The 26,350-nt window shown below is 39.5% G+C and overlaps 1 protein-coding gene and 1 long non-coding RNA gene across 2 annotated transcripts in view; both read right to left on the bottom strand.

Annotated features, from left to right (window-relative positions):
• Positions 1 to 26,350, bottom strand: part of LOC131592508 (guanine nucleotide-binding protein G(q) subunit alpha) — a 333,898-nt gene that overhangs the window by 235,409 nt on the left and 72,139 nt on the right. The window contains exon 2 of the mRNA XM_058864069.1: positions 25,788 to 25,972. Within this exon, the coding sequence (XP_058720052.1) occupies positions 25,788 to 25,972 (185 nt within the window). The remainder of the gene's footprint in view (positions 1 to 25,787; positions 25,973 to 26,350) is intronic.
• Positions 14,868 to 19,392, bottom strand: LOC131592518 (uncharacterized). The gene is made up of 3 exons (XR_009280638.1): positions 17,248 to 19,392; positions 15,972 to 16,029; positions 14,868 to 15,307 (listed from the first exon to the last, which is right to left on the bottom strand). It is a non-coding gene; the product is annotated as an uncharacterized LOC131592518 (long non-coding RNA).

The following is a 26,350-nucleotide window of genomic DNA, read 5'->3' as shown; positions in this document are numbered from 1 at the left end:
TAAAATTTGAGTAAAAAGTAGAGTGATTGTGGTATAGTGAAGTGCTAAAAACAGTAAAGCAAAAATTTGAAGCCTTGAGAGGGCAATGAGAAAAAAACTGTTTTCTGGTGAAGCTCACAGAAAATAGATGAAGAAGACTTTTGCTTTTGAATAACTCATCCTTAAAAATGGTATCCCTAGACTCATGGCCCATAACACACTTCAGAGTGATGTAGAATGGGAGGGGTGGGCTCTGATAACAGCAGCTCTGGGCAGCTGATATCAGGAAAAAGGAAAACTATAACAAAAATAGTTTTCTTGTGAGAAACTCCATAAATTAACAGAAAGGAACTTCTGTTTCTCTACAGACACTGGTGAAAAGACTGTAGAAAGAATTGGGACTGTTTAAACCATCAAAGTTCTAAAGTTTTTGTCTCTGTTGTCATGTGAACAAAAGAATAGTGGGCAGTAAAAAATGAAAAGGTTTTTCTGGAAGTTTATTCTGGTGTTCTTATTATTGTAGTTTGTCAATATACTTTCTTTATTCCTTTTAAGTTTTATGCCTGTTTTGCTCTTGTTTTAATCCATATCTCACAGTAAGAAATAAGTTTTCTAGTAATTTTTTAGTTACTGCTTTAAAACCATGATATTGGCATTTGTTAATTGGATAAATAAACATATAAAAGACCTTGAAGAAGTTCTTTGTTATTTATTTTGCACCTGTCTGTCTTAGTGCACATAGCTCCTTGTACCTTGTATACATCTAATATAGATAAGAGAAGAATAAACAACCAAGTCTGAACAAGAGAAAACTGCCTCTCTCATCAATCTCAGTCCAAGGGGGAAAAGAACCCAGCCACTAGTGTCGCTTCCTGACAAGTGGCACCCAATGTGGGGCACTTTGGTCTGAGAGCCCCTTTTGAAAAAGACAGCAAAAGGTGTAAAACTCCTTGGAGAGGGGATAAAAAGAAAGAAGAACTCGGCCATCCCTGTGAGTTGGTGAGAGCAGGAGAACGCCAGACCCAGGCATCTGTGAGCTGTGTGACAGACCACAGACAGAGGAGACAAGAGAGAAGCTGATTATGAGGTCAGGTAAGACATCAAAAGGGAGCAGAAATATGGGAGACATTATGTCCAAACCTGCGAGGGAGGTTTTGACTCTTTTGGAAAATATGGTGAAGGAGCACCATATCCTTGTATCCATGGATGAGCTTAAAAGCCTTTTATCCTGGATACAGGAAGAATTCCCTAACATGGATCCAGAGAAAATTTTTACCCAAGCCTGTGGGACAAGAGAAACATGAAAATATGTGAAAAGGCCACTCTTAAGGACCAGGCAGCAGCTAAGCTTTTGCTGGCTTCTAGAATGATTTATGAAGTCATCTCCACTAAGTGGGACTTTGAAACCCAGGCAGGGGACACTAAGGATCCAAACGCAGGACGAGAGACCCTGATGAATAAACCAGAGAAGGCTGGGTTTGCCCTTGTCCTCAATAATTCCATGGGGATAGGGACACCCTTGGCTCACAAGACAACACCCAGAGTGTAGGAAATCCTTTCAAAGGATGAAATTATGGCGGTAAAAGCCACACAAGCCACTGTATCTCCTATGAACTCAGCAGAAGTGGGAGATGGGAGAGGAACAGAGCATATGGGCTCAGATAAAGAACACATGGGCTCGTCTCAGTCACCTGCGGAATTCTTGCAGGCTGCAGAATTTGTAGAAGCCTCCCAAAACTCTATCTTGGTGAAGGGACTGTCTAAGCCCGATGAAAGCCCAGAGCAAAAAACATGCAGAGACTTGGGGGCAATTCCAAAACACATGCTGCAATCTCATGCAGTTGACCCATTTCCCGAACCGCAAAAAGGGGGTTCTGACAGCTCAGAGCCTTTGCAAACGTGTCAGAGCCCTTTTGGATCTGTGTCAGTTCCCAGGATGACTCTGGGGGCAGAAGAGGGAGGGAAAAACCCCATGGCTTGCGTGCCAGAGGCTGAGCCTTCTTCCGGCCCTAGGGGGGTGTAGTGGACAGGGGAGTGGACAGCCCTGTCCCCCCTGGGAGGGCATGGCATGGTTCAACCCACCCCAGAGCAGCACGGGACCCAGATGAGCACAGCGGCCCTTGCGTCCTGCCTACCAGGGGTGTGCTTTGTGCCACAGCTGCCGGTCAAAGTGATGTAAGCAGTGACGCAAGCACAGCCAGAGCGCTATACTTTGCCTGCATCACAGCCCCCAGGCCAGCCCACGGCAGGGGCATTCCTTCCAGCCACTACACTGCCTCTGCACCACCCACTAATGACAGCGGGACCACCCAGTATGTCAGAGGCAGGTGTGGTCCTCTCCCTCCGTGCCCAGCCCATCATGGGGGGACAGACAGGTAAAAAAGCGGAGCCGCTGCCCATGCTGGCTGCTGCAACGCTGTTGCCATGGCAACCACCACTGGAGCAAACAACAGCAACTGCAGCTGAGCAGCAGTTTCAGCAAACAGCAGCAGCAGTAGCTTCACAGCAAAAACCTTTCTTCACTGTCCAGTACCAGCCAACTCCAACATTGCAGCAGTCAGCTTTGCTCAGAGCTTGCGAAGTCGAAACTGCTTTGCAATACAGCTGTAGTAGAGCAACAACAGCTGGAAGAAACAACAGCTTCACCACAACAGATGGCTTTGCTGGATACCACACAAAGCCAAAAGGCTTTTGACCACAGCCGTGCTAATGCACAATCTCTTCAGCTTACAAATTCTACAGTGGACATGGACCTGTGGATACAGGATATGGCAGCACAAGGTCCAGCATCCCTGGGCTGCTTTCAACAAAATAGCCAAGAGGCAAAAATCAAGCAACAAAAAGGAGAAAGCTTACAAGCAGATAACTCGAGCTTGTCATTTAAAGGTGCAAATGCTGAGGACGTTATAAAATTCTCAGTTGGCCAAGATGTTTCTATGAATATACCCCTGTATTCTCAAGCTACAGGATTTGGCACAACTGTTCCAAGTGCCTGGTTTGGTCCTTCATCCAGGGGACAATCAATCAACTCCTCGTTCAATCCTGTTGGTCACATACTCAAAAGAGTTCCTTTGGAACCCTGTTCTTCAAACTAATGACTGTTTAGGGGACTTTCTAATGACTTGAGATGGCAACTCAACTTCTGTAAATAACCCCTATACTCCTCAGCCAGCGCCATCTCGTGATCAACAAGAGGTCCAGCCTCCTATTGGAGCGTTACCTGTGGTGAATCTTTGTACTGCATCCTCCATACCTTTTAATACAGGACTGCAAATTACCAATGGGATGGACACAGCCTTCAGGCAAGGAGAAGCATCCTTGCAAGATGCAAGAAGAGCTCAAATACCACATCCTCCAGTTGTAGGATGTGAATCCAATTTGACAAATAGGGCAGATACCAGGAAAAAAGCACTAAAGGAAGGAAATTTTGACATACCAGAAGCAGAAATCATGGCACTGCCAGAGAGATATGGCAAGCAAAATGCCAATCCTAGATGGGAGCCTTTGACTTATGATGTCGTCAAAAACTTGATGCAAGCCATAAAACACAATGGATTAAATTTTCCATATTTCAAGCAACTGTTGAGAGGCACATTCAACAATTATGATTTAGTACCTTATGACTGTAGATATATTGCCTCCATAATCCTAACAGACTTGCAATATATGCTATGGGATGTGAAGTGGTGCAGGGTTCTCATGCAATTGAGAAACACTTATGCTGGAGGCCCAAATGCAACCCTCACATTGGCTCATCTATCAGGGGATGATCCTCATGACAGACCTGAAGATCAGGCTGCAAATTTGCCTCAAGACGTGATTGCAGACATCAAAGAAGCAGCACGCAGAGCAATTTTGCAAATCCAGCCAACTGAAATCCCAGATGGTATTTATACGAAAATAAAACAAAGTACTGTTGAACCCTTCACCTCATTCATCGACCATCTCACACAAGCAGTGGAGAGACAATGAAGTGATGAAGCAGCAAAACCACCTCAGATTCCAAGTCTTGCTTTTGCAAATGCCAATGCAAAGTGCAAGTGCATCATCAGCTCCTTGCCTGATCCACAGCCAACCTTGCCTCAGATGATAAAAGCTTGTAGTGAAGTAGACATGCCTCAGCACATCACAGCAATTCAAAAAATATCTTGACGGACAAATTCAGAAAACTCCTTGAAGCGCAAGATGAGAGACTCGCAAGAACTCTTGCAGCGCTCAATGCACCTCCTCAACAAGGTAATTCTTCAGAAGTCATGGCAACAAAATTATACAAGAAGCCATGTTTCAGATGTGGGAAACATGGACACATAGAAAAGAATTGCCCAGAGCCTTCAGGAAATGCAAAAGCACCAGGTCTTTGCCCAAGATGCAGAAGAGGAAGACATTATGCAAGTCAATGTCACTCAAAAAAATATAAGTGGATGGAAAAATCCTACCCCTTCCAGGGAACGGGAAGAAAAGCACACAAATAATGACAGTGTCACAGCAGTCCGAGATCCCTCAAGGAACACAATCTGTGGGGAACTCCAATCAAACTCCATCTGCAGAACCATCTACAACTTCCCAAGCAACCCAGAACTGTTAATCCCAGGAGCACAATATGAATTGACAAGCTTCTAAAATTAGCATACTTCATGAATGAGAATCATGCAGTGATTCCCACGGGGGTCACTAGAACATCATAGAAGAAACAAGAATTTTAATTATAAACAAAAACAGAAACAGTACTCTACAGCTCATTGTCTATTCATCAGTCATCTCAATAAACTCTGATGAAGAGTTAGCAGTTTCGACCCAGCCCTTGCATCCTTCGTTGATCATTCCAAAGAATACGTCAATAGCCAAGCCCATTGCTTTGCCATCAAATAGGACACACAAAAGGGAAGTAGAATTTTGATGGAAGTCACTGCAGCACTCACCACCTTGAGATGAACTTGAAAGACAGACAATCTTGTCTGGGTAAACCGGTAGTCCCTGACACAGAAGAAATTGAGGGTGCTCAAGAAACTGGTAAAGGAACAATTGCGGAAAGATCACATCAAGCCAACAAATAGACCCTGGAATTCTCCAGCGTTTTGTCATCCATAAGAAAACCTCCAACTCATGGAGATTGTTTCACTTCAGCTAGGACTGCCCAATCTCTCAAAGATTCCGAGAGATTGATCGCTTGTGATCATTGATCTGAAAAGCTGTTTCAACATTCCATGTCATCCAAGAGATGCATTTTCCATCCTGAAACATCAGTGAATGGGAACCTTTTTGAAAATACCATTAAAAAGTCCTTCCTCAAAGACCAGAGAACAATCATCAATGATAAACTTTCATCACTCTTTGACCTACTAAAAGGAGAAAGCAACATTAAATCTCCCAGAACCTTTACACCTGAAGTTCAAGAAGCCCTTGAGAAGGTCATTGAAGCCCTTCAGCAGAGATAAGCGCATCGTTGTGCAATGCCACAACCATTCTTTCTTGCAGTGCTAGGAGAAAACATGCAACTATATGGTCTCATATTTCAATGAGACACCTCAAAAGAAAATTCATTGTTAATAATAGAATGATTTTTTATTTTCCCTACAGGTCCCCTAGAAACAATTTTCACAACAATAGAAATGATAATACAAATCATATTTAAGGCGAGGATGAGATAGTTGACAATAACAGGTGAAAATTTTGTAGCAATTTATCTACCTTTGAAAAAGGACAATTTAATTAGGCAATGCAAAAATCAGAGGCATTGTAAGTTGTATTGCTAGCTAATCTGCAAATTGTTGCAGTCACAATTAAGATTCAGAGAGAAGCCCATGTTGAATGAAGTGCCTTCAAAAATAAATTAGAAAGCTTATAATAAGCTATTGCATAATAGACTGCATATGGATATTGCATTTTTTATGATATCTGCTGGTTTTGCTTTTATAAATAACATAAAAAATTATGATTGTCATTCATGCTAAGAAGTTTGAAAGATTTTTGCTTTGTTTGTGTTGTCAATGCATATTGTTTTGAAAATGTTATCTTCTCTATACATCTACTGCTGATGTATCATATGATATGAAGTTATATGCTGTAAATAATATGAGAGCCCCTTCATTCTTGTCCCCCATGGGGATGTGCCCGCCCTTCACAGAACACGGGTGTGGAGGGGAATCTCATAATATATAGAACATGGACTTAGGTATTTTAGACAAAGGAGGCTCAAACTTGCAAGACGTGGTCCCGGGTTTATTGTATGTAAATCGCTCGGGGCAAGAAAGAGACTGAGGTGCCTTGGGTGCTATCTCTTAAACTAGGGGGAGGGGGTGGTCAGGGGATACAGGGGGAATACAGCCAATGGGATAGGGAAAAAGAAAGGGAGGTTAGGTAGGGACTAACATTATACAAAACTAAGGGTGAGTTCTTCCCCTGGAACATACCATAATTTTTTTAAATGCACTACAACAGTTATATATAAAGATATTATATATATATATAAGGTGATCATAAGGTATTACTACTGTAATTACAGTCAGCTTCTCATGTTTTATTCTCTAACTGCAAAATGCATTTCTTTGAAATTGATTTGAAAGATTACATAGTTAACCCTGTGCAGGTTTCATTCATTCTTTAACCTTCTCCTTCATTCAAACAAGTATATTATGGATTTAATTCAACACAGTTTTCAGTACTCTCAAAGTTAAGCGGCAAAAGAGATCCAAATAATGGACAGCTAATAAAATTCTAATTGTTAAGAGTTTTGTTTAAGAAAAGTAAGCTAAGGGCATCCTTCCAGTTTGAAGCTGAAACCCTGTCCAGGCCTTGACTTTACCTGGATGGAAAATTTACCAATAAACCCAGATGTTTTCTGCATCAAAACAATATTCAAGTCAGTTTGACTTGGCAATCAAATTAATACAGCAGCTGGATCTTTACAGTGAGTTTGGAGAATCTGGACATAATTTTCCAATTTGTCACTGATTCATCAGCTGTTGCAGACTCTGGGATGATAGTACATTTAGTAATTAATGATCTTATAATATTGTATATCAATTATGCATCTTCTTAAAAAATTCCTAATTACTGTAAAAGTGTTATTTGCTACATGTATACATGTACATTTATTTTACTTTGATGGTTTTTCATGTTCATAACAAGAAAATGGATATCTTATCTTTAAATACAAAAAAGGGGGGGAAGCAGAGGCTATGCCTCAGAAGCATAAAAACCCTATATATTTTAAATTTTCTGAAAAAGTGTAAAAATTTTACATATATTGTAAATTTTCTGAACAGTTCTTTCTGAACAGTTCTTTTACAGAACCAACTCTGCCAATTATTAGGTATTCTTCTAACAGTACTCAAGAGAAATTGGGGAAAAATCCTTTGGTTCTGGTCAAAAATCCAGAAACAGGAAAGATTAAAGGTCCATTTCAATCAATAACCTCGAGGAAAGGGTATGCTTGTGTATCCACAGGTTCAAGGCAGAAGTAACTTCCCAGCGAAGAATGCGGAAACTTATCGGCTGCAGAAACGAGGAGACGACCCCAGGAGCAGAGAAGCGAGCATGCAGACGTGAACTGCATCGAAACCGCAGTTGATAGCAAGGAGCTTTTATCCCATATGTAGAAGCAGTGACCTTTGGGTTTCATGTAAAAGTGTGGGAAATTGTTAATATTGTAACACTTCGTTTGTAAAAGCGTGGTGTGAATCGTGTCAAGATTCAGAATCTCGCACAAGAGATAAGGCCATTGAACATGAAACTAAATCAAGGATCACCCTTGTGCCTTATAACTTTGCTGATCACTTTAAGTGATGTGATCTTTCCCATGAGTCAACCAAAAGAAAATATTTGGGTGACTCTAGCCAATGCATCAGGCCTAGACACCATCTGCTTGACTCACTGAAGTCCAGAAAAGCTGTTCTCGACTTGTTTGATGAGCTTGCCAGTAGGTCAATAGCCAATTCCAAAAAAATATCCCTCCAGAAACTTTCACAGTTAATTTTAAATCTTACTAATAGATAAAGTATCTAGACCAAATTCCTCCCTTGTTGAGGCACCCTAGGAGCCTCGAGAATTAGAAATCCTTGGCTCAGTGAAAGTAGATTTTTGTATAATATTCAGTTTTTCTGTGTTAAAGCAGAACAAAGATAAAATGAAAGATGTCACTCCAAATCATGCTTTATACAAGGAGGCGACATCTTAGTGTAACTTCACCTCAATCTTAGTCATACCACCAAACCATGTTCCATTGCAATTACCAAAAAAGAGATTTCCTCATTTCTAGAGATAAAGTTTGGCCCGCCATTCCATCAAAAGTCAGTGGTGGTCCATGCAGCATTGGAAAACTCTCTCTGTTGACACCCAACATAAAAATTATAAAAGAGCAGACTCGCAGATTGAAGAGGTTTGTCAATCAGTACACACCTGATTGCAATGAGTTTTACTCATGGAATTTCAGACGGAGATTCATAGCAGCCCTCCTTTTGCCTCAAATAGCTTCAACAGGACCCTTGAAGCAATTAGAAAAATTAAGCTGCTGGTTAAGCAAGCAATCTCGGTCCACCTCTCTCACTTTGAGTGATTGGTTAACTGATGTTCAAAGTGTGAGACATGCCGCTCTGCAAAACAGAGCGGCAATCGATTTTTTCTTATTAACGCATAGACATGGGTGAAAGAAATGGCCAAACTTGAAGTTGAAAAGGGGTCATGGTTGAATAGTTTGTTTAGATAGTTGAGCTTTGCACCATTGTGGATGGAACTTACAAAAATACATATATTCATATTAATTGTTATCATAATCCTCCTGGTTATTGTACCTTGTCTACTTCATTTGATTCAACAGATGATAGACAAGGCTGCTAAGGAAGTGCTCTTAGTTCAAACAGAAGGGGGAGATGTTGGAGTCAGAGACAGTGTGTGCCCTTAGCTCTGATACCTGGCTCTGACATCCAAGAAAGCACTGAATTTCACATAACACCATGGAAACAACTGTTATAGTTAAATAGAAAAACTAGGAGTGTGAGTGTGTAAGTTAGTTTTCTTAAGTCACTAGGTGAAAAAGTTAGAGTTTAAGGTTTAAGCTCTTTTAAAAAACAAAAAACAAGATGGAGGATTTAGGGTGTTGTCTCCTTCCTTCTTCTTCTTCTTCTTCTTCTAAGGGTTTTTGGGTAGTAATAAGTGATTGGATAAAAAGTGCCACAGTGCAGCACACAGGTGTTGGGTCATTGGGTCACTAAGAAAAATAATTTACTTGGCATTTGGTAATTAGATAAATATACATATAAAAGACTTTGAAGTTCTTTGTTATCTATTTTGCACCTTTCTGTTTTAGTGCACATAGCTCCTTGTACCTTGTATACATGTAATATAGATAAGAGAAGAATAAACAACCAAGTCTGAACAAGAGAAAACTGCCTCTCTCTCATCAATCTCAGTCCAAGGGGGAAAATAATGCAGCCACTAGTGTCACATCCCGACACCTGGATCCTCCTTCCATCCTTTCTTGTGGATGGGCATCACATTGGCCAGCTTCCAGTCATTTGGGACCTCCCAAGTGAGCCAGGACTGATGATAAACGATGGAGAACGGCATTGGAAGCTCATCTGCCAGCTCCCTCATCACCCTAGGATGGATCCCATCTGGTCCAATGGATTTGTGAGCTCTAAGTGGCTCATCAGGTCTCTGACTGCTTCCTCCTGGATAACAGGGGGGCTATTCTGCTCTATGATACAATCTACCAGCCCAGGAGGACAGTTGTCCTGAGGCCAACCTGTCTTTCTGTTGAAATTGAGGCAAAGAAGGTGTTAAATACCTTTGCCTTTTCCTCATAATTGGTTATTAAATTCCTTTCTGCATCCAATAGAGAATGGAGGTTGTCCTTGCCCTGTTGGAGTCCCAGGCACAGAAAATGTCCCTTTATCTGTGCTGACAGGCTCAGGCACTCAAGAGAACACTGGGTTTACCTTAAGACCATGGAGAAGGCTTCTAAAACTGAGTGGAGAAGCTGGGAATGTGAATGTGTGAATTAGATAGAATTATGTTAAGTGACTGGGTGAAAAATATAGTTTAGAGTTTGAGATATAGGAGTGAATAAGAGACAAGATGGAGGTTATTGGGCATTGGTTTGTCTTTGCCTTCCGTCTTCTTCATGGTTTTGGGTGGTATTGGGTGATTGGATAGAGAAGTATGCAGTGTGGAACACAGATGTCTGGTTATTGGGTTAAAAGTAAAAATAAATCAGTTGGCATTTGATAATTGGATAGTTTATGCTTAAAAGGCCTTGTGGACAGAGCCCAAGGTCACCATTTGTAGCTTATTAAGTTAGTGCATAGAAGCACTTACTATCTGTAAAAATGTAATATAGATAAGGTAAAATAAACATCCTAAGTCTGAATGCAAAATTCATCTCTCTGCTCGTCCATCTTGATCCTGGGGAAAAGAACTGAACACTTTTACAATGCCCTTCCTTATGCCATTAATATATTTGTAAAAACATTTTTTATTATCCTTTACAAAAGTTGCCAAATTAAGTTCAAATTGAGCTTTGGCCTCTAATTTTTTTCTTACATGACCTAGCAACTCCCTTAAGCATTTCCTGAGGTACTTGACCCTCCTTCCAATGATGATACATCCTCTTCTTTTACTCTGTTCCTTCAAAAGCTCCTTGCCCATCCAGGCTGGTTATTTTCCTTGTTGGCTAATCTTTCGGCACATGGAGACAGTCTGTTCCTGTGCCTTCAAGATTTCTGTTTTGAAGCTCACCCATCCTTCCTGGACTCCTTTGTTTTTAAGGGCTGCTTCCCAAGGTACTCTCCGAATAATTGTCTTGTATAGGCCAATGTCTGCCCTCTGGAAATCCAGTGTAGGAGTTTCATTGATGCCCCTCCTTGTTTCACCAAATATTGAAAACTCTGTATTTTCCTGGTCACTGTGCCCCAGATGGCCTCTGACCATCATATCTCCCACCAGCCCTTCTCTGTTTGCAAACAGCAGGTCTAGCATAGTCTCTCCCCTGGTAGGCTCACTCACCAGCTGTGACAAGAAGTTGTCCTCTATACACTCTAAGAACCTCCTAAACTGCCTCTTCTCTGCTGTGTTGAGTTCCCAGATGTCTGTCAGGTTAAAGTCACCTACAAGAACATGTGCTGGTGATCCTGAAACATTCTCCATCTGCTTGTAGAATAAGTTGTCCACCTCTTCCTCCTGGTTGGGTGGTCTATAACAGACTCCCATTAGGATGTCAGCCTTGTTGGCCTTCCCCCTGATTCTTACCCATAGGCACTCAACCTTATCATCATTAATTTCAATTTCCATGGCATCAAAAGCCTCCCAATATACAGAGCCACCCCTTCACCTCTTCTCCCTTGCCTTTCTCTTCTGAAGGGCTTGTAGTCATCCATTGCAGCACTCCAGTTACGTGAGTCATCCCACCATGTTTCCATGCTGGTGACTACATCATGGCTTTCTTGCTGTACCATGGCTTCCAGCTCCTTTTGTTTGTTACCCATGCTGCACACATTAGTGTATGTGCACTTCAACTGGGCTGCTGATTTCACCCCTGACTCTGGCGTACCACTTCTGGGCTTGTTTCTGGGGAGCCTAGTTGCATCCCCTTCTCCCTTCAAACCTAGTTTAAAGCCCTCTCAATGAGTCCTGCCAGTTCATGGGCTAGAATACTTTTTCCCTTAATAGAGAGATGGAGGCCAGATACCATAAAAGTTGCTCCATGATCAAAGAACCCAAAATTCTGCTGATGGCACCAGCCCTTAAGCCACTTGTTGATAATGCGGGTTTTTCATCATTTGTACCTGCCACTGAAGGGACTGAGCAGAACACCACCTATGCTCCTGCCCCATCAACCACTCGACCCAGAACCTTGAAGTCCCTTTTGATTGCCCTGGTGCTCTTCATTTCAATCTTATCACTGCCAGCCTAGAGTATTAGTAGTGGTTAATAATCAGAGGGCTGAATCAGCTAAGGGAGTGTCCCAGTGATATCCTGTACCCAGGCCCCAGGGAGGCAGCAGACTTCCCTGTGGGATGGATTTGGTCAACATATGGGGCCCTCTGTTCCCCTCAGAAGGGAGTCACTTACTATGACTACCCTTTTTTTCTTTTTAATACTAGAGGTAGTGATCCATCTGACAAAGTGTAATTGGGAGGCTCTCTGGGCAGATTATTTTCTTTAATGTCATCTGGCTGACCCTCCTCATCCAGGGGCTCATACCTATTCTGAAGTGGCACCTAGGTAGGTGATGGGGGTCGGGAGGAATTTTTATTAACTCCCCAAGTAGGGACTCATTTCCACTCCCCTTCATCTACTAGGTCTCCTCCTTCTGCCTGATGGTAAGGGGCATGGGAGTCCTCTGACTTCTGGTGAGCTTCTCTCAGGGATGGAAGGGTGAAACTCCACTAGTCTATTTCCCTTTCACTTTCCCTAATACTCCTTAGTCTTTCTACTTCCTCCTTAAGCTCCACCATCAGACAGAGCAGATCATTCACCTGTTTGCACTGCATGCAAGCATCTTTTGCACCATCCTCTGGTACTACTGAGAGGCTCAAACACTCCTTGCACAAAGGGGTCTTGACAGATGTGTCCTTCTTGAGGGGTTCTGTCTGGGTTGGTACACTTTTACTACCTATAGCTTTTGACCATTTGGAGATCATTGATGAGGAAAAAAAAAATCCAACAAAACCAACCAATCAAAGAAAACCCCAACACAAAATAAAACCCCACTACCAGGAGGATGGCTGCAATCCTGCCTGCTTGCCCTGCCTGCACAAACTGCCATGCAACACCTTCAAAGACATGTCCTGCCCCTGTTTGCCTGCTCTGGGTTGCCATGCTCCCTAAAGCCTTCTTTAAATCATCTACAATGGGTGGAGGAAGCCCCTTCCTCTACCTGAATGGCTAATGAGAGGAAGGGAACCACCTGCTCAGCTCCCTTTTAAAATCACCTCTAATCGGTGGAGGAAGCCCCTCCCTGTGCCTGAATGGCTAACAAGAGGAAGTCATAGTACCCAGTGTCTTGTTTTCCTCATTCCACTGCAGTGACGCTAGGAAACGGGAGTATGCCTGTGTCATGCGAGTTTGAGTCACATCAGTGTTGTATATTTTACCAGGTCTGGACTCTTAGTGGTTTTGTCATCATTTGAGAAAAGGATCTCTAGCACAGCCTGTTCTCACAAGCATTGGATTCATTGCTCCAGGGTCTTCTGAGGGCCTTGCTGCAGCTGGAGATTTTCTAGGCAAAGGTATCTCTCCTTCACAATGGCCAAGAGTTGCGTCCAGAGGCTGAGGGGTTCGGACCTCCTCATGATCCCCTGGTTGATACTCATGACAGCAGAGATCCCAAGTGCCTTGCTTTAATACCATCCAAAACTGAACCATCACCTGCAGTGTTCCAGACTCAGATCAACAAGCTCAATATAGACTTGTTGTGTCATCAGGTGAGGTCTTTCCTGAGACTGCAGAGACTTTCTAAGGATGAAGATTTGTCACCCTGAAAATTAAGCCTTCTGATAATGTTTTCATAGTTTTAGTTACTTTCCCATGAAAGTCCTGTAAACATAAGTTGTTTACCACATTCCTTCTAAGAAATGTCTTTTGATGGACATTTCACATGACCAGTGTGCTTGGGAAGATGGTAACTTAATTATCCAATCCTTGGTCATTGTCGAGAATCTATAAATACTGGAGTCAGAGAATAAAGTCATGGGTTTTTGTTCTGACACTGAGAGTGGTCGTGTGAATCATTTTGTGTCCTTTAGTGACAAAGATTTGGTGATTGTTTCTGGTTCTGATTCCTCTGGTTCCTGTAAGGGTCCTGCCTCCCCATCATCATCCATCAGGCAAATGGATTTGGTCTTATACTTCCTTTTCTGGATGGAGGCAACTACTATTGGCTTAGGCTGCCCTTTTGGTTTATCTGCAGACTGAGTGACCATAGTGTCCTCCGATTTGTTCTCCTTACCCTCCAGCTGTAGGTGTTGCTGTATGGTATCGAGCAGTGTGTGATAAGCATTAGCCAGGACCCAGCACAGTGCAATGAAGCTGTCATTGCAATTTTCTTTCAGATATTTCCCTACCTCATCTGGGTTCTGAATTTGTTCAGGGGTGAAATTCCAAACTATTGGGGCAGAGTTTTTCTTCAGGACCTGGCCTATATCCTCCCACATCCCATGCCACTCTAGATTATCCACCACTGGGGCAGATCTCTGAGCAACCACCCTGGAAATCTCAGCCCTGATTCTAAATGGGTTGTAGGCCATATAGAGGAGAGTTAACAGAATTAACAACAAAAACATGGTGCATTTAACATCCAGACAGAAATGAACATGCTCAAAAGGTGATGTGTCAGACCTGAAGGGGGAGAAGGACGTAAAAGGCTGGGAAAAATCATCCCCTACTTTTCTCCCAACAGGCTAGGGGCAATTATTACTAAATCCCCAGAAATCCCAGCTGAGACCAGGACAGTCAAAACAGCAACGAATACTCGTCTCACTGCCTCTGATGTTATCTTAACATAAACTGATATGGCAGAGTGTATCAACAAAGCAATCTTAGTTTGTGTGCCCAATCTGAAAAAGAACCATATCCCAGGCAAATTGTACCATATATACGGAGATGTATATAAGCCTAGGTGCCAGAGATCCATGATTAAACCGGGCAACATGTTGACCAGTGAATTCTGTATCCAGTATAAAATGTTCCAGACAAAATTGTAATATTTCTTCTTTCCTTCTCATGCCCCTTAAGTTGGGTGCCAAATTTGTCTTGGTTTGAGACAAATTAAAGGAGAACACTCTGGAATGAGTTGCCTCCTTTTATAGGTTCAAACAAAATTCTTTCCACCAATGAGGAATGAATACAAGTAGATATAAATGAAACAGTAACAGTTTACTAACAAGCGGAAAAGCAACAGGCACAAACCCCCAAAACAACCAAACCAGTAAATAACTGCTAGATAAAACATTGCTAAATCTCATGGATTCCCCCCAAGAACAAAGAGACCCAAAATGCCGGGCACATCCCCCCAAGATGGTGCTCTGTAGCTGAGCATGTGGTTTGAAGGACAAAGATAAAGATGGTGTCAGTCTTCCCTCCATGTCCCCCTCCGCTCTGCTTATCTCCCTGACATCTGGAGTTCCAACTGGTATTCTCTGGATCAAGGGCTAGAAAATCACAGAGGGACTTCACCTTCCTCGCAGCAGGAGATGACAGGAGCAGGCAAAGCAAGGTGGCTGGGCTGAGGCAGATCATGGTCTTCTCCCCTTGTTTGAGCACCAATGGTGAGCTAGACTGGCTTGCTGGAGCAAGGGCCACCCTGCTCAGCACTGTGGCAACAGTTGGGCACCTGTGGAATTCGCACCAAGGCAGTCTTTTCAAGTTGAGAAAAAAAACAGAAAGAGAGCCCAAAAAGGAAAAGCCTCTGCCTATGCTGCCACAGCTCTATAGCAAGAAACCAAGAGCCAAACCAAGCAACCAAGAAAGAACGATCTCTGCCTAAGGCAAAACCCAAGAGACCAGCGAGGCAAAAATCACAAGTCAAAAAAAAGAGTGTGAGCTTCCTGGGAAAGAGCAGACAAAAAGTACCTGCCTTACCATTCCCTGACCTCGTGATTCTGTTTCTGGCTGCATTGCTGGTCCTTAAAGAGACGGTAACAATTTTTGGGCACAGATGGATATGGAATACAATAGCATTTTGGGTTACCCATGGCATGAGCATTTTGTTATATTTTCTCTCCCCTGTCCAGCTGAGGAAAGGGAGTGCTAGAGCAGCTTTGGTGGACACCTGGCATCTAGTCAGGGTCAACCCACCACAAATATCCAGTATATTTTGCGCTTTTTTGAACAGCTTTATTTTCAATCCTTTAATGTTTTAAATTTTAAAAGGCCAAGGGAGTATTAAAGTTTCAAGCTGACAGAGAAGGTAGAGGAAAGGAAAGGCAGAAAAAAAAGAATCAAATGAAACCCAGAAAGTACTGGTTTCATGGGGAAAGAGTAATTAAAAGCCTTACCGCAAAAGATTTCAGCTTTCAAAAGTCCCTTTTCAATCCAGAGTTTGAATGAAGCCAGCTTTAAAAAAATGCATAGGAACATCAAAGAAAACATTAAAAATGTATAAAAAAGGTTTCTTAAAAATACAAATATTTCATGCCAGAAAACACAATTTTATCAGATTACATGTTATGAGTTAAGTAAAAAACCCCCACCCTTCAAGAACTTAAAATTATACAAGATTCTTCCTATTTGACTGTGATATGTGCCTTTAAGTTTAGCTTTCAGAAACTGGTACAATTAAATTATTCTGGCCTTTTTATCTTTATTACCAAATGATATAGCAACATATGACATTATGGCTTAGACATAGAAATGGAGGGTTCTGTTTTTTTTAATGGAATATCATAATGATTCTAACTCTTAATAAAAATTATAACAGTAAGGAAAACCCTTCCAAACCAAACTATTCACATATTTTCAGTTTTTAAAAAAGAAGACTGATAACATATTACCTTTGCATCTATACCCAGTTCAAAAGAAATATGAAATACAATACAGAAAAATTGTTATGTCAGAACACCTGTTAGAATACTTAGATGAGACAGGAAGCCTGTTTCTGCACAGCTATAAGTTCTAGTCTAGTCTGAGTGCACCCTGGAGGTGTAAAAGCTATTCATGTTTCGTACTCAGCAGATTTGTGTTTTAAATGACCCTTGAAGGATCTTTGAATTATTTGTGCTACTATATTTCTCCAGTGTCAAGCACCTAGTTGAGCAGAACCAGCAGTAAAGAATTGTGGTGGGTTGACCTTGGCTGGATTCCAGGTGCCCAAAGTTCCTCTATCATTTCCCTCCTCAAATGAAGAGAGGAGAGAAAATATAATGAAAAGCTCATGGGTTGAGATAAGGGCAAAAAGAGATCACTCACCAAATACTGTCATGGGCAAAACAGACTCAACTCAGGGAAATAAGTTTATTGCCAATCAAATCAGAGCAGAATAATGAGAAATAAAACTAAATCTTAAAAACACCTCCCCCCCACCTCTCCCTCCTTCCTGAGCTTAATGTTACTAACAGTTTTCTCTCTCTCGTCTCCCAGCAGTGTAGGGGGACAAGAAATGGAGGTTGTGGTCAGTTTGTCACACATTGTGTCTGCTGCTACTTCCTCCTCAGGGGGAGGACTCCTCACACTCTCCCTGTTCCAGCATGGGTCCCTTCCACAGAGTGCAGTCCTTCAGGAACAGGCTGCTCCCAATGTGACTACCCTGCAATTTCACAAGTCCTGCCAACAAACCTGCTCCAGCATGGGCTCCTCTCCACAGGTCCACAGGTGCTGCCAGGACCCTGCTCCAACACAGGCTTCCCACAGGGTCACAGCCTCCTTCAGGCATCCACCTGCTTCAGTGTGGGTCCCTTCCACAGAGTGCAGTCCTTCAGAAACAGACTGCTCCAGCATGAGTCCTCCACAAGGGTCACAAGTCCTGCCAGCAAATATGTTCCAGTGTGGGCTCCTCTCTCCACAGGTCCTGCAAGGACCCTGCTCCAGTGCAGGCTTCCCACAGGCTTACAAACTCCAAGCATCCACCTGCTCCAGTGTGGGTCTCCTCCACAGGCTGCAGGTGGATCTCTGCTCCTCCATTGACCTCCCTGGGCTTCAGGAGCACAGCTGCCTCACCATGGTCTTGCACCATGGGCTGCAGGGGAATCTCAGCTCTGGCGCCTGACACACCTCCTGCCCCTCCTTCTCCACTGACCCTGGGATCTGCAGAGTTATTTCTCTCACATATTCTCACTCCTCTCTTCTGTCTGCAGTTGCTGTTGCACAGGTTTTTTTCCCTGCTTAAATATGTTATCCCAGAGGTGGTACCATCATCACTGAGGGGCTCGGCCTTGGCCATCAATGGGTCTCTCCTGAAGCTAGCTGACATTGGCTCTATCAAACATAGAAGAAGCTTCTGTCAGCTTCTCACAAAAGCCACACCTGTACCTCCCCCCTACCAAAACCTTGCCATGCAAACCCAGTACAAGAATAAACTACTGGACTACTGCAAAAATAATTCAACAAACATTAATAGAAACGAGCACACAAAAATTTGATTTCCATTTTGTTCTAAACTTCTTAACAAATGTAAAATGACATAGTGTAGCCCTATAAATGGTACAATTAGAAAAAAACATTTGCTGTCAGACTTTCCAAAATCAAAAAGGTGCTTCTTTTCTACAACATACACAGCAAACCCTCTGTAGATTAAAAATAGATATAGACCAGATAAGAAAAATATCATCAAACAAAATCCAATGTCAATAATTTTGATCTCTGTGTTTTTCTTTTTTTGGATCAACAGAAATAAAAACATAAAAATAGTAATGAAGTGGTGAAATTGGCACCCCAAAGACTACAATAGGATTCACCAGGGTTACACAACTGTAGTGTTAATACCTCTTTACTCCAGGGCATGTTTCCATTCTGTCTCCACCCAGCATATGTCTGTACTAGAGTCCAGAAAGGAAACAAGTGTGGCCAAGATCTTTTTTATGCTCCAGTGACAGTTACTTTTTTGCATAACTTGTACAATTGACAGCACTTGGTTCTCTGGTCCAAAAAAATTAGCTGGATAAGGACTGAAGATACAAAGAAAGTATGCACACCCCAAAAGTGCTCATTTATCTGCTTGTACAGCAACAATACATACTGAGAGCATATGTTCTCAAAACAAGGGTCATAGCTTATTAAAGAAAATAAAATATAAAAATAGAGGAACACCTTCAAACAAACTACTTGTCACATAAGTTACATTTTGAAAATATTCAAGAAACCCTCAAAATTTGCAAAACATGTACATGCAATCTATAGCTACACTGTATACAAATTAGCTAACAAGGTTAACTAAAACAAAACAAGTCAAATTTAAACTCGGCCCTATTGGTCACATGAAGAAAAATGCAACAACAGTTATCAACCTGAAACAAACTTAATTAGCATGAAAATACCTTAATCATAACAGTTTTTTTCACAGTATTACTTACCCCAGCCGAGGCATACATTTCATGAACTCTAATGTACATGAGAATTAGAGAAGTGAAAGAAGGGATTCAAAGCAACTCTGTCTCAATTACCCTTTCAACCCAATACTAAGCTCTGTTTTATCAAACTGAAGACTGTCCACAGAAGCCACTTGCTCATAACAAATAATTTTCTTCTTAGCCAATATCTTAGGTCCACCATAATAATAAATGATCTACAGAAACCAGTCAAAATGTATATACTTTTTTTCCAAAATTGAGGCATGCAACAGAGCCTTTCCTTTCATTTTGGAAAAGCATATTGTCAAAAGAAAATTAACACCAATAATGTCATACCTAAGATTTTTCTTTACCCACCTCCTGTTCCAGAAATAAAACACTAGTCCTTTGTCTCATGCTTCACCTTTAGGTAGTCACCTAAAATTAGATTTTATATTTACTTTGTTGTAAGAATGGAGGTACATAGGTCCATATTCTGAAATCAGGTAGGCATGTGATCAGAATTGCATAGTGTGAATATGTAATAAACTCTAATGTTTAGGTTTTAGACCTACTTTAAACAGGGAGGAAAAAAATGCAAGACAAAATTCAACAATCAAAATAATTATGGGAATACCTCTATCAGGAAATGCATCCCACTATAAATACAAAACTACTAGTACTGCCACTAATAATAAAAAAGCCCAAACACTAGATTAAAAAAAAGTTGGTTAATTTCTAATATTTTTTAAAAAACCACAACTAATTTGCTTAACATTTAGCCAATATTCTAAACCAAACCTGAACTGTATAATAAGAGGAAGCTTTCTTGCATTTCAGATGTTACAAATTTTACCATATAGGAAGTGCAAACTAAGAAAGAGAGACCAATAAAATCTTCAGAAAAAATGGCCCATTTTAGTTGATGGTTTCTTAATTCATGGCAGTTAATCTTATTTCAAGCAAAACTTGTGAGTTAATAGAAATGAACAATGAAGACATGAGACTGAAAAGCTTTTAGTAATTTCACATAACATAAATGGAGGAACACAACTGTATCAGTTAGTTTCCCAAAAAGTGTTTACTGGGAGTAGAAAATATTTTCCAAAGTCTCAGAGAGTTTTAAGAAAATATTTCAATCTGAAATTATTTCAGAATTAAATGCTGGATTATGCAAACACAATTTGTACAAATGAATGAACTAATTAGGAAGTTAACAAATATTTTGCTCTAAGAAAAAAATTATATATAAGATAAATACCCATATAGCTATGAAACTACTGATAATAAAGGAAAAAATTAGAATCAATTCAAGACTGACATCTTACTCATTACCTTAAAATAAACTTCGGACCTCTATTACATAGAAAAGTTGCTCTGAGAACATTTCACATTTTTATTGTCAGAATACATGGTCATATGAATATTTCTTTTCAGACACACAATAAGAAAAATAACTGTGACAAACACATCTAAAGTAAAAGAGAAAGAATACTTATAAAAAAGAAACAACAATGACAAAAAAAAAGCTAGAAACATCTTGTATAATTATTGTCCTTTAACATCTGCAGGAGTCATCACAAAATATACAAGAATCTGTAAGCAAGCATTTTAATCATCCATTCTCTCTACTAGGAGTAAAATGGTGGAATTGGAAAGATAAAACATGGACATCGCACCCCACACATATGCTTTTGTATTTGACTTTTCATTTCCCATTAGCAAAGGGTAGTTAATCACTTAAAATATTATGTTCTAAAAAAGATAAAGTGCTTCTCTTAAAATAAAATATAAAGAAGGAATGAAGAAATTTAAATGCACTGAAATATGAGTAGCTAACATTGAGTTTTCAAATTTATGCCTACAGTATTCTATATCTGGCATATATATTAAATAATCTAGGTCCTATTAATTTCAAAATTAAATGTTAGCACATACATGAACTTCAGTGTGATTAATTAATTTAATTTTGTGGGCTTGCAACTGTTTTAAATTAAAACAAAAGATATTTTCAGCTGAGTGACTCTGCTAACCTATCTTACCTCTAATAGACAACCATTTTTCCTACACTTGGAAAAAAATTTAATCTAAAAGTCACTTCTGTTGGGATAAAATATGAAATAGTAAAGAAGATTATAAGAGATGGAAACAATTTATAAAATCATTGGAGCAATACAGGCAAATGCAAGAAATTTCAGCTCTAACCAAAAGGTAAACAAAAAAGGGACGTAAGCAATGACTTTTAAAAAAATATGCTTTAAATGTAATGAAAAATGAAAACAATAGAGAGTAGGACAATATGGTCACAGGTAAACAGATAAAAACTTTATAAGGTCAAATGTAAAATAAAACTGGAGAGAGACCAGCTAGGCAAGAGAGAAATAAATGACAGAGGAAGACAGTTAAAAAGAAAAGCAGTTAGGGGGAGACCGAGTTCTGTTCTGTGTCACTGTCAGACACAAAATTATTTACACAGACACTGCTCGAAGTGTGGTAGAGGAAGAAGAAACTTCATTCTGTCGTTTCAGTATTTATAGATTCTTGACAATGACCAGGGATTGGGTAGCTAGGTTACCACCTTCCCAACCGCGCTGGTCATAAGAAACATCCATCAAAAGACATATCTTTAACAGAATGTATAAACATCTATGTTTATAGTTATTTTCCTGAGAAAGTGTTTAAAAACTATGAAAACAATGTCAAAAAGCTTGATTTTCAAAGCAACAGTTTTGGATTGTGGAAGTTGATTCTTTATGAAGCACTGAAGAAAAAAATGTTCATGGCTTTATTGAAGCCCTCTTTAAACAAATCCTCATGGGAGGAAATGTAAAGCTATTGGGGAACCAGATTTATCTCATGTCAAATAAGGCTCATGAACAAAAAAAAGTAATCTTTAATTTCTTTATCTGCATAGATGCTAATTGATTACAATACTTGAAATCTTACTGCACTCTTTTCCATATTGGCTTGCTCTTAGGCAGTCTATTTCTTGTGGAAAAAAAATGCATCAGTAGCTTCACAGTATTAGAAGCATTTAACTGACTGCAAAACTTTTATTTACTGGGTAATTTTTCTTTAGTTTTGTGTGTGTGGAGGAAGACATCTGAGAGTACTAGGAGTACTAACTAACATGACTAGTATAAATCCCTTTTTCCTGCAACCTGCTTTTAAGCTCTCTGTTTTAGCTTTGAGACACTGAAGAATACTTTTTACAAAGACAGCACAGTTCAGTTTTTTATTATGTGTATTCCAGACCAATAAGCTATTCTTTGGAAGCATTTCATTTCAACATCCCAAAAATATAATAATTCTTTTTTAAGAAGGCCATAAATCCTGCAGATTCTGCATCATCTGAGAGTCAATGCATCTCACACACAGCTTGCATGCTCATGCTTGGGATTCAATCCTTCATACTCTTTGAATATCAGGTAAGGTATATGAGGGAGGCCCTTTTCTCCAACCTATGCTGTTCACATAGCTCTAATGTTTACACTTTATACCTACTTTAACCAGGGAAAAAAAAATATTGTGAAATTACTACTTTGTTGTTCAACATGAAATTTCACTGAAGAGATCCAAAACTTTTAAGACTCCTACTTGAGATGGTAATTTATGTAATTTAACTCCATACTTGATCCTGATATCTTACTTTTGTGTGTTTGTTACAGTAGATTACTTCTACAGGGGTGAGGGTGGGGGTGTGGAGCTATTAACAACTTCAGCAATGGAAAAAAACTTACAGCAAAATTCTTGGTCTACTGATGCCTTAAGTTTTTTGCATCTGCTTTGGTATGCAGCTTTATATTAAGGGTTACTAGGATCTTTTCACAGGGTGGTGAAGACAAAACCATCCTATTCCAGCTGGGGACTCAAGGACAATCTCTTCAAACTACAGGCCCAAAGCATAAACAACATAAAAAGAGGAGGGTGGGCAAGCAAGCAAGGAGGATGAAACTTCATTATTTGAGGCTATTAATTGGACAGTTGACTTCTGTATGCAAATGGACCAAAACATATAAAAATATGAGATCTTGTGACCAAGCCCTCTTTTGCTTCCATCTTGGAGTCATCCAGGCAGAGCCACGACTGTGGCACTGTTACTGCCAGGGTGTGGCCTTTGAAGGCCTCTCAATAAATATTCACTATATTCCTCCTAACTCTGTCTAGCCTCTGTTCCAGCTTCTCAAGGCATCACTACAATAAAACATCATTTTATGTTTTCAGTTCCTATAGTTTCTTGTAACTTGTTCTATCTTACATTAGGTATCTTGGTATAAATATTTAAGAAGTCTCATGGGAAATTACGGATATGGATTCAAATAAGATTTTCTGCCTGATAACCACTGCTGAGTGACATCTTCCTGATAGTCTGTAAGAAGAGGCAACTGTCTTCTGGAAATTACACTGAAAGGGAACAGTAATGGGTAAAAGTAGTAGTAGTTCTCTAGTACAGTAGTACATTTATTTAGTAAAAGTTCTGTAACAACAGGAGAGGAAAAATAAAAAGCCTTCCTTCAGCAATATTAGACATGAAGAAAGATAGAAAAGGAGAAATGGGGGACTACATTACCTGGAGCAATGACTTCTAAGCCACTATGGACAACACTGGGAATGTCAGAAGATAAAAAAATTAAAGTTAATGTTTTAATTCAGAATTTGAAAAGATTGACAGGAACATAAATACACAGGTCAGATTTCTAAAAAGACAATTTTTAAAATTATTTAAAATATATATAAGATGTTTTAAAATTGAATTTGCATGTCAGTGGTTGCACATGAGTTACTATTGTACATTCACAAAAACTTTGCAGTCAGGCAATTTCGAGAACTGCTCAAGTCCATTTCTGAAAAAAACAGGACCAAAAGACCCCACGTAAGGCTTTTCTGTATTTTATAAACTGCTTATCCAAAATTCAAGATGTATAAAAAAAATTCAAAATTTCTGGTTAAAGAAAAATGGAAACAGTAACAGTTTACTCAAATGGAAACTAAAAACCCAATCCATAAGCCACCATTTCCTATGTCACATCCCTAAGAGATAACCCTCACCTATTATCTTAAAGCTCAGTAGAGATCATATTCTGAAACTGACAAGACAAAAAAGTGTGATGAAAAGTGTGATGAAGTATGATACAATGCCTTATCATCAGTTTTGAGACATTACAATGTAAACAGTAATGTTTACATTTCTCAATTGACTTTCACTATTCTAATAATAAATATTTCAAAGATCCAAGATTATTATAATATAGGACAATGAATTTCAGATTGTCTCTTTAATTATATCACTGACTATGAAGCCAACACACCACTGGAAAAACTAACTTCCTTAACTTTCAACATGCTTCTTCCTATACTGATATAAAAATTATTCAGCCTGGATGTCATTTTTTTACACTCTACAAAGATCACAACTGTCAACTGGACTTTTTGAATTTGCTAAGTGTCACTTCATTCTCTTTTCTTTAGGCTCAGCCATACAAACATCAGCTTGAACTGTAGTTTTCCAAGCTACTGTGCAAGACAACTACTGTGCTAAAAATATGCAATTACTCGAAATTTGAGATATTCTCTAGAGACCAATTTTTTTATATGAGATTTAAATTAATAGGAAATGCCCTTCCTGTGTTTTTCAGGTTGCAAGGCTAATGAATTTACCTTCTCAATGGAGAAAAAGAAGGAGGGAGGTGGAGAAATAAGTTTGCATTTTTAATTTCCTTGAATTAAAAAATCCCCAATTTTTTAAAGGAATTGCATCTAGAACCTGGCAACTTTGGCAACTTGTACTTTAATCCACACCTAGAACTGATGGAAATGTTTGTGAAGGAGGTGAGTACAAAGTTATTCACTTTAAGTCAAGGTATTTTTATATAGAGAAATGAACAGCTCTAATTAGAAAGGTCCAGCCACACATATACAGCTATGACACATCTAATTCACTACAACTATACAAAAACAGCCTATATAAATTGAACAGTCAATTTGAACAATAACTGTAGAATATACACTTTGCAGTATAATACAAGAAAATAATTTACTAATTTATGATTCGGACTTTCATATACTACAGCAAAATGACTGTCAGTACCAATTCTGAAAAAAAAAAGTACGCTTCACAATCATCTAAGTTTTCAAGTCAGCTTGTTAGGAAATTCAGTGCTTTATATACAGCAAAAACATGGAGCTGAAATACACATGCAAATTTCCATTTTAATACTAGTTATACCAGTTATACATTTGATTTTAAACGGCAAATTTTTGAATGGAACAAAAATTGAAAGTCAGGTTAATCAAAGATAAACCTTACAAAATACTTTAAATGTATTTTCTTTCCAAATTTCAATGATGTCATCACTTTCAAAATAATTTGCTTATTCTAAGGCCTTGTATCAAAAGTTGTATTTCATAATATACTCACACACAAGCAGATATTCCCACCTATTTTTCCAATTAATTTTTTCCCCCCACATAATATTAATGGAAAACCTTAAGTAGTACTGGTATAAACCAGAAAAATTACTTAACTGTGCTCTGGCCAGAACATGAGCTGGGAGGAAAGGAAAAAAGATAATTAAAGTCACAGGCAAACAGCAGTCTGCCCTCTACCCTCTTGCTATGACAAACCCCCCAAATACCTTGATAAGAATGGAACCTGTGTTGTCAGAGCAGTGCAAAGGGCAGAGAACTAGAGGCAGGACTGGAAGAAGCCCTTTTCTTCTAAACTTTAGGTAGAATATAAATTGTGATTTATAATTTTTAGAGACCTTCAGTACATTTCCTAAAGATAAAAGAGGAAAAAATTCAGCTATGGAAATAAACAAAAAATCTCACCTTATTATGGTCATACTTGTATGGGATTTTGAGGGTATCCATGGCTCTGATCATGGCCTGCATTGCTGTAAATATATTCTGGTACACCAATTTCGTAAAGCTCCTTTTGTCTTCATCAGAGTAACCTGATCCATGAATGATTCTCATCTGTTTGATGAATGTGCTTTTTCCACTCTCTCCTGTGCCTGCAAGACAAATAAGAATATACTTCAGCCAATGGATACAAACATGACTTCTGCACAAAGTGGACAGCTTGTTCAGTGCAGGGCAAAACACTGTCAAGTGGTTATGGTGCTTACAAGGTGCTTGCTTCAATATCAAGACAGCAGTAACACAGTAAAAACTGAAGCAACAGTGAATTAAAACTTTTATTTTGAAGACAAAATAGAAGCAGAAAAAAAGTAGCAATGGGTTAACTAAAACAAAATATATTCTCAAAAAAATCTAGAGTACACCACTGTGTATTTAAAATTATAAGCATAAAATTCTATTTCCGAACATATAGTTCTCAACTATAGGGAATTACTATTAGATGTTCTATCACAAAAAAATCTTAGAGTAAG

This window comes from Poecile atricapillus, chromosome W (assembly GCF_030490865.1).
Source record: "Poecile atricapillus isolate bPoeAtr1 chromosome W, bPoeAtr1.hap1, whole genome shotgun sequence".
Taxonomy (NCBI): Eukaryota; Metazoa; Chordata; class Aves; order Passeriformes; family Paridae; genus Poecile; species Poecile atricapillus.
This window is presented reverse-complemented; position numbering and strand designations above follow the sequence as displayed.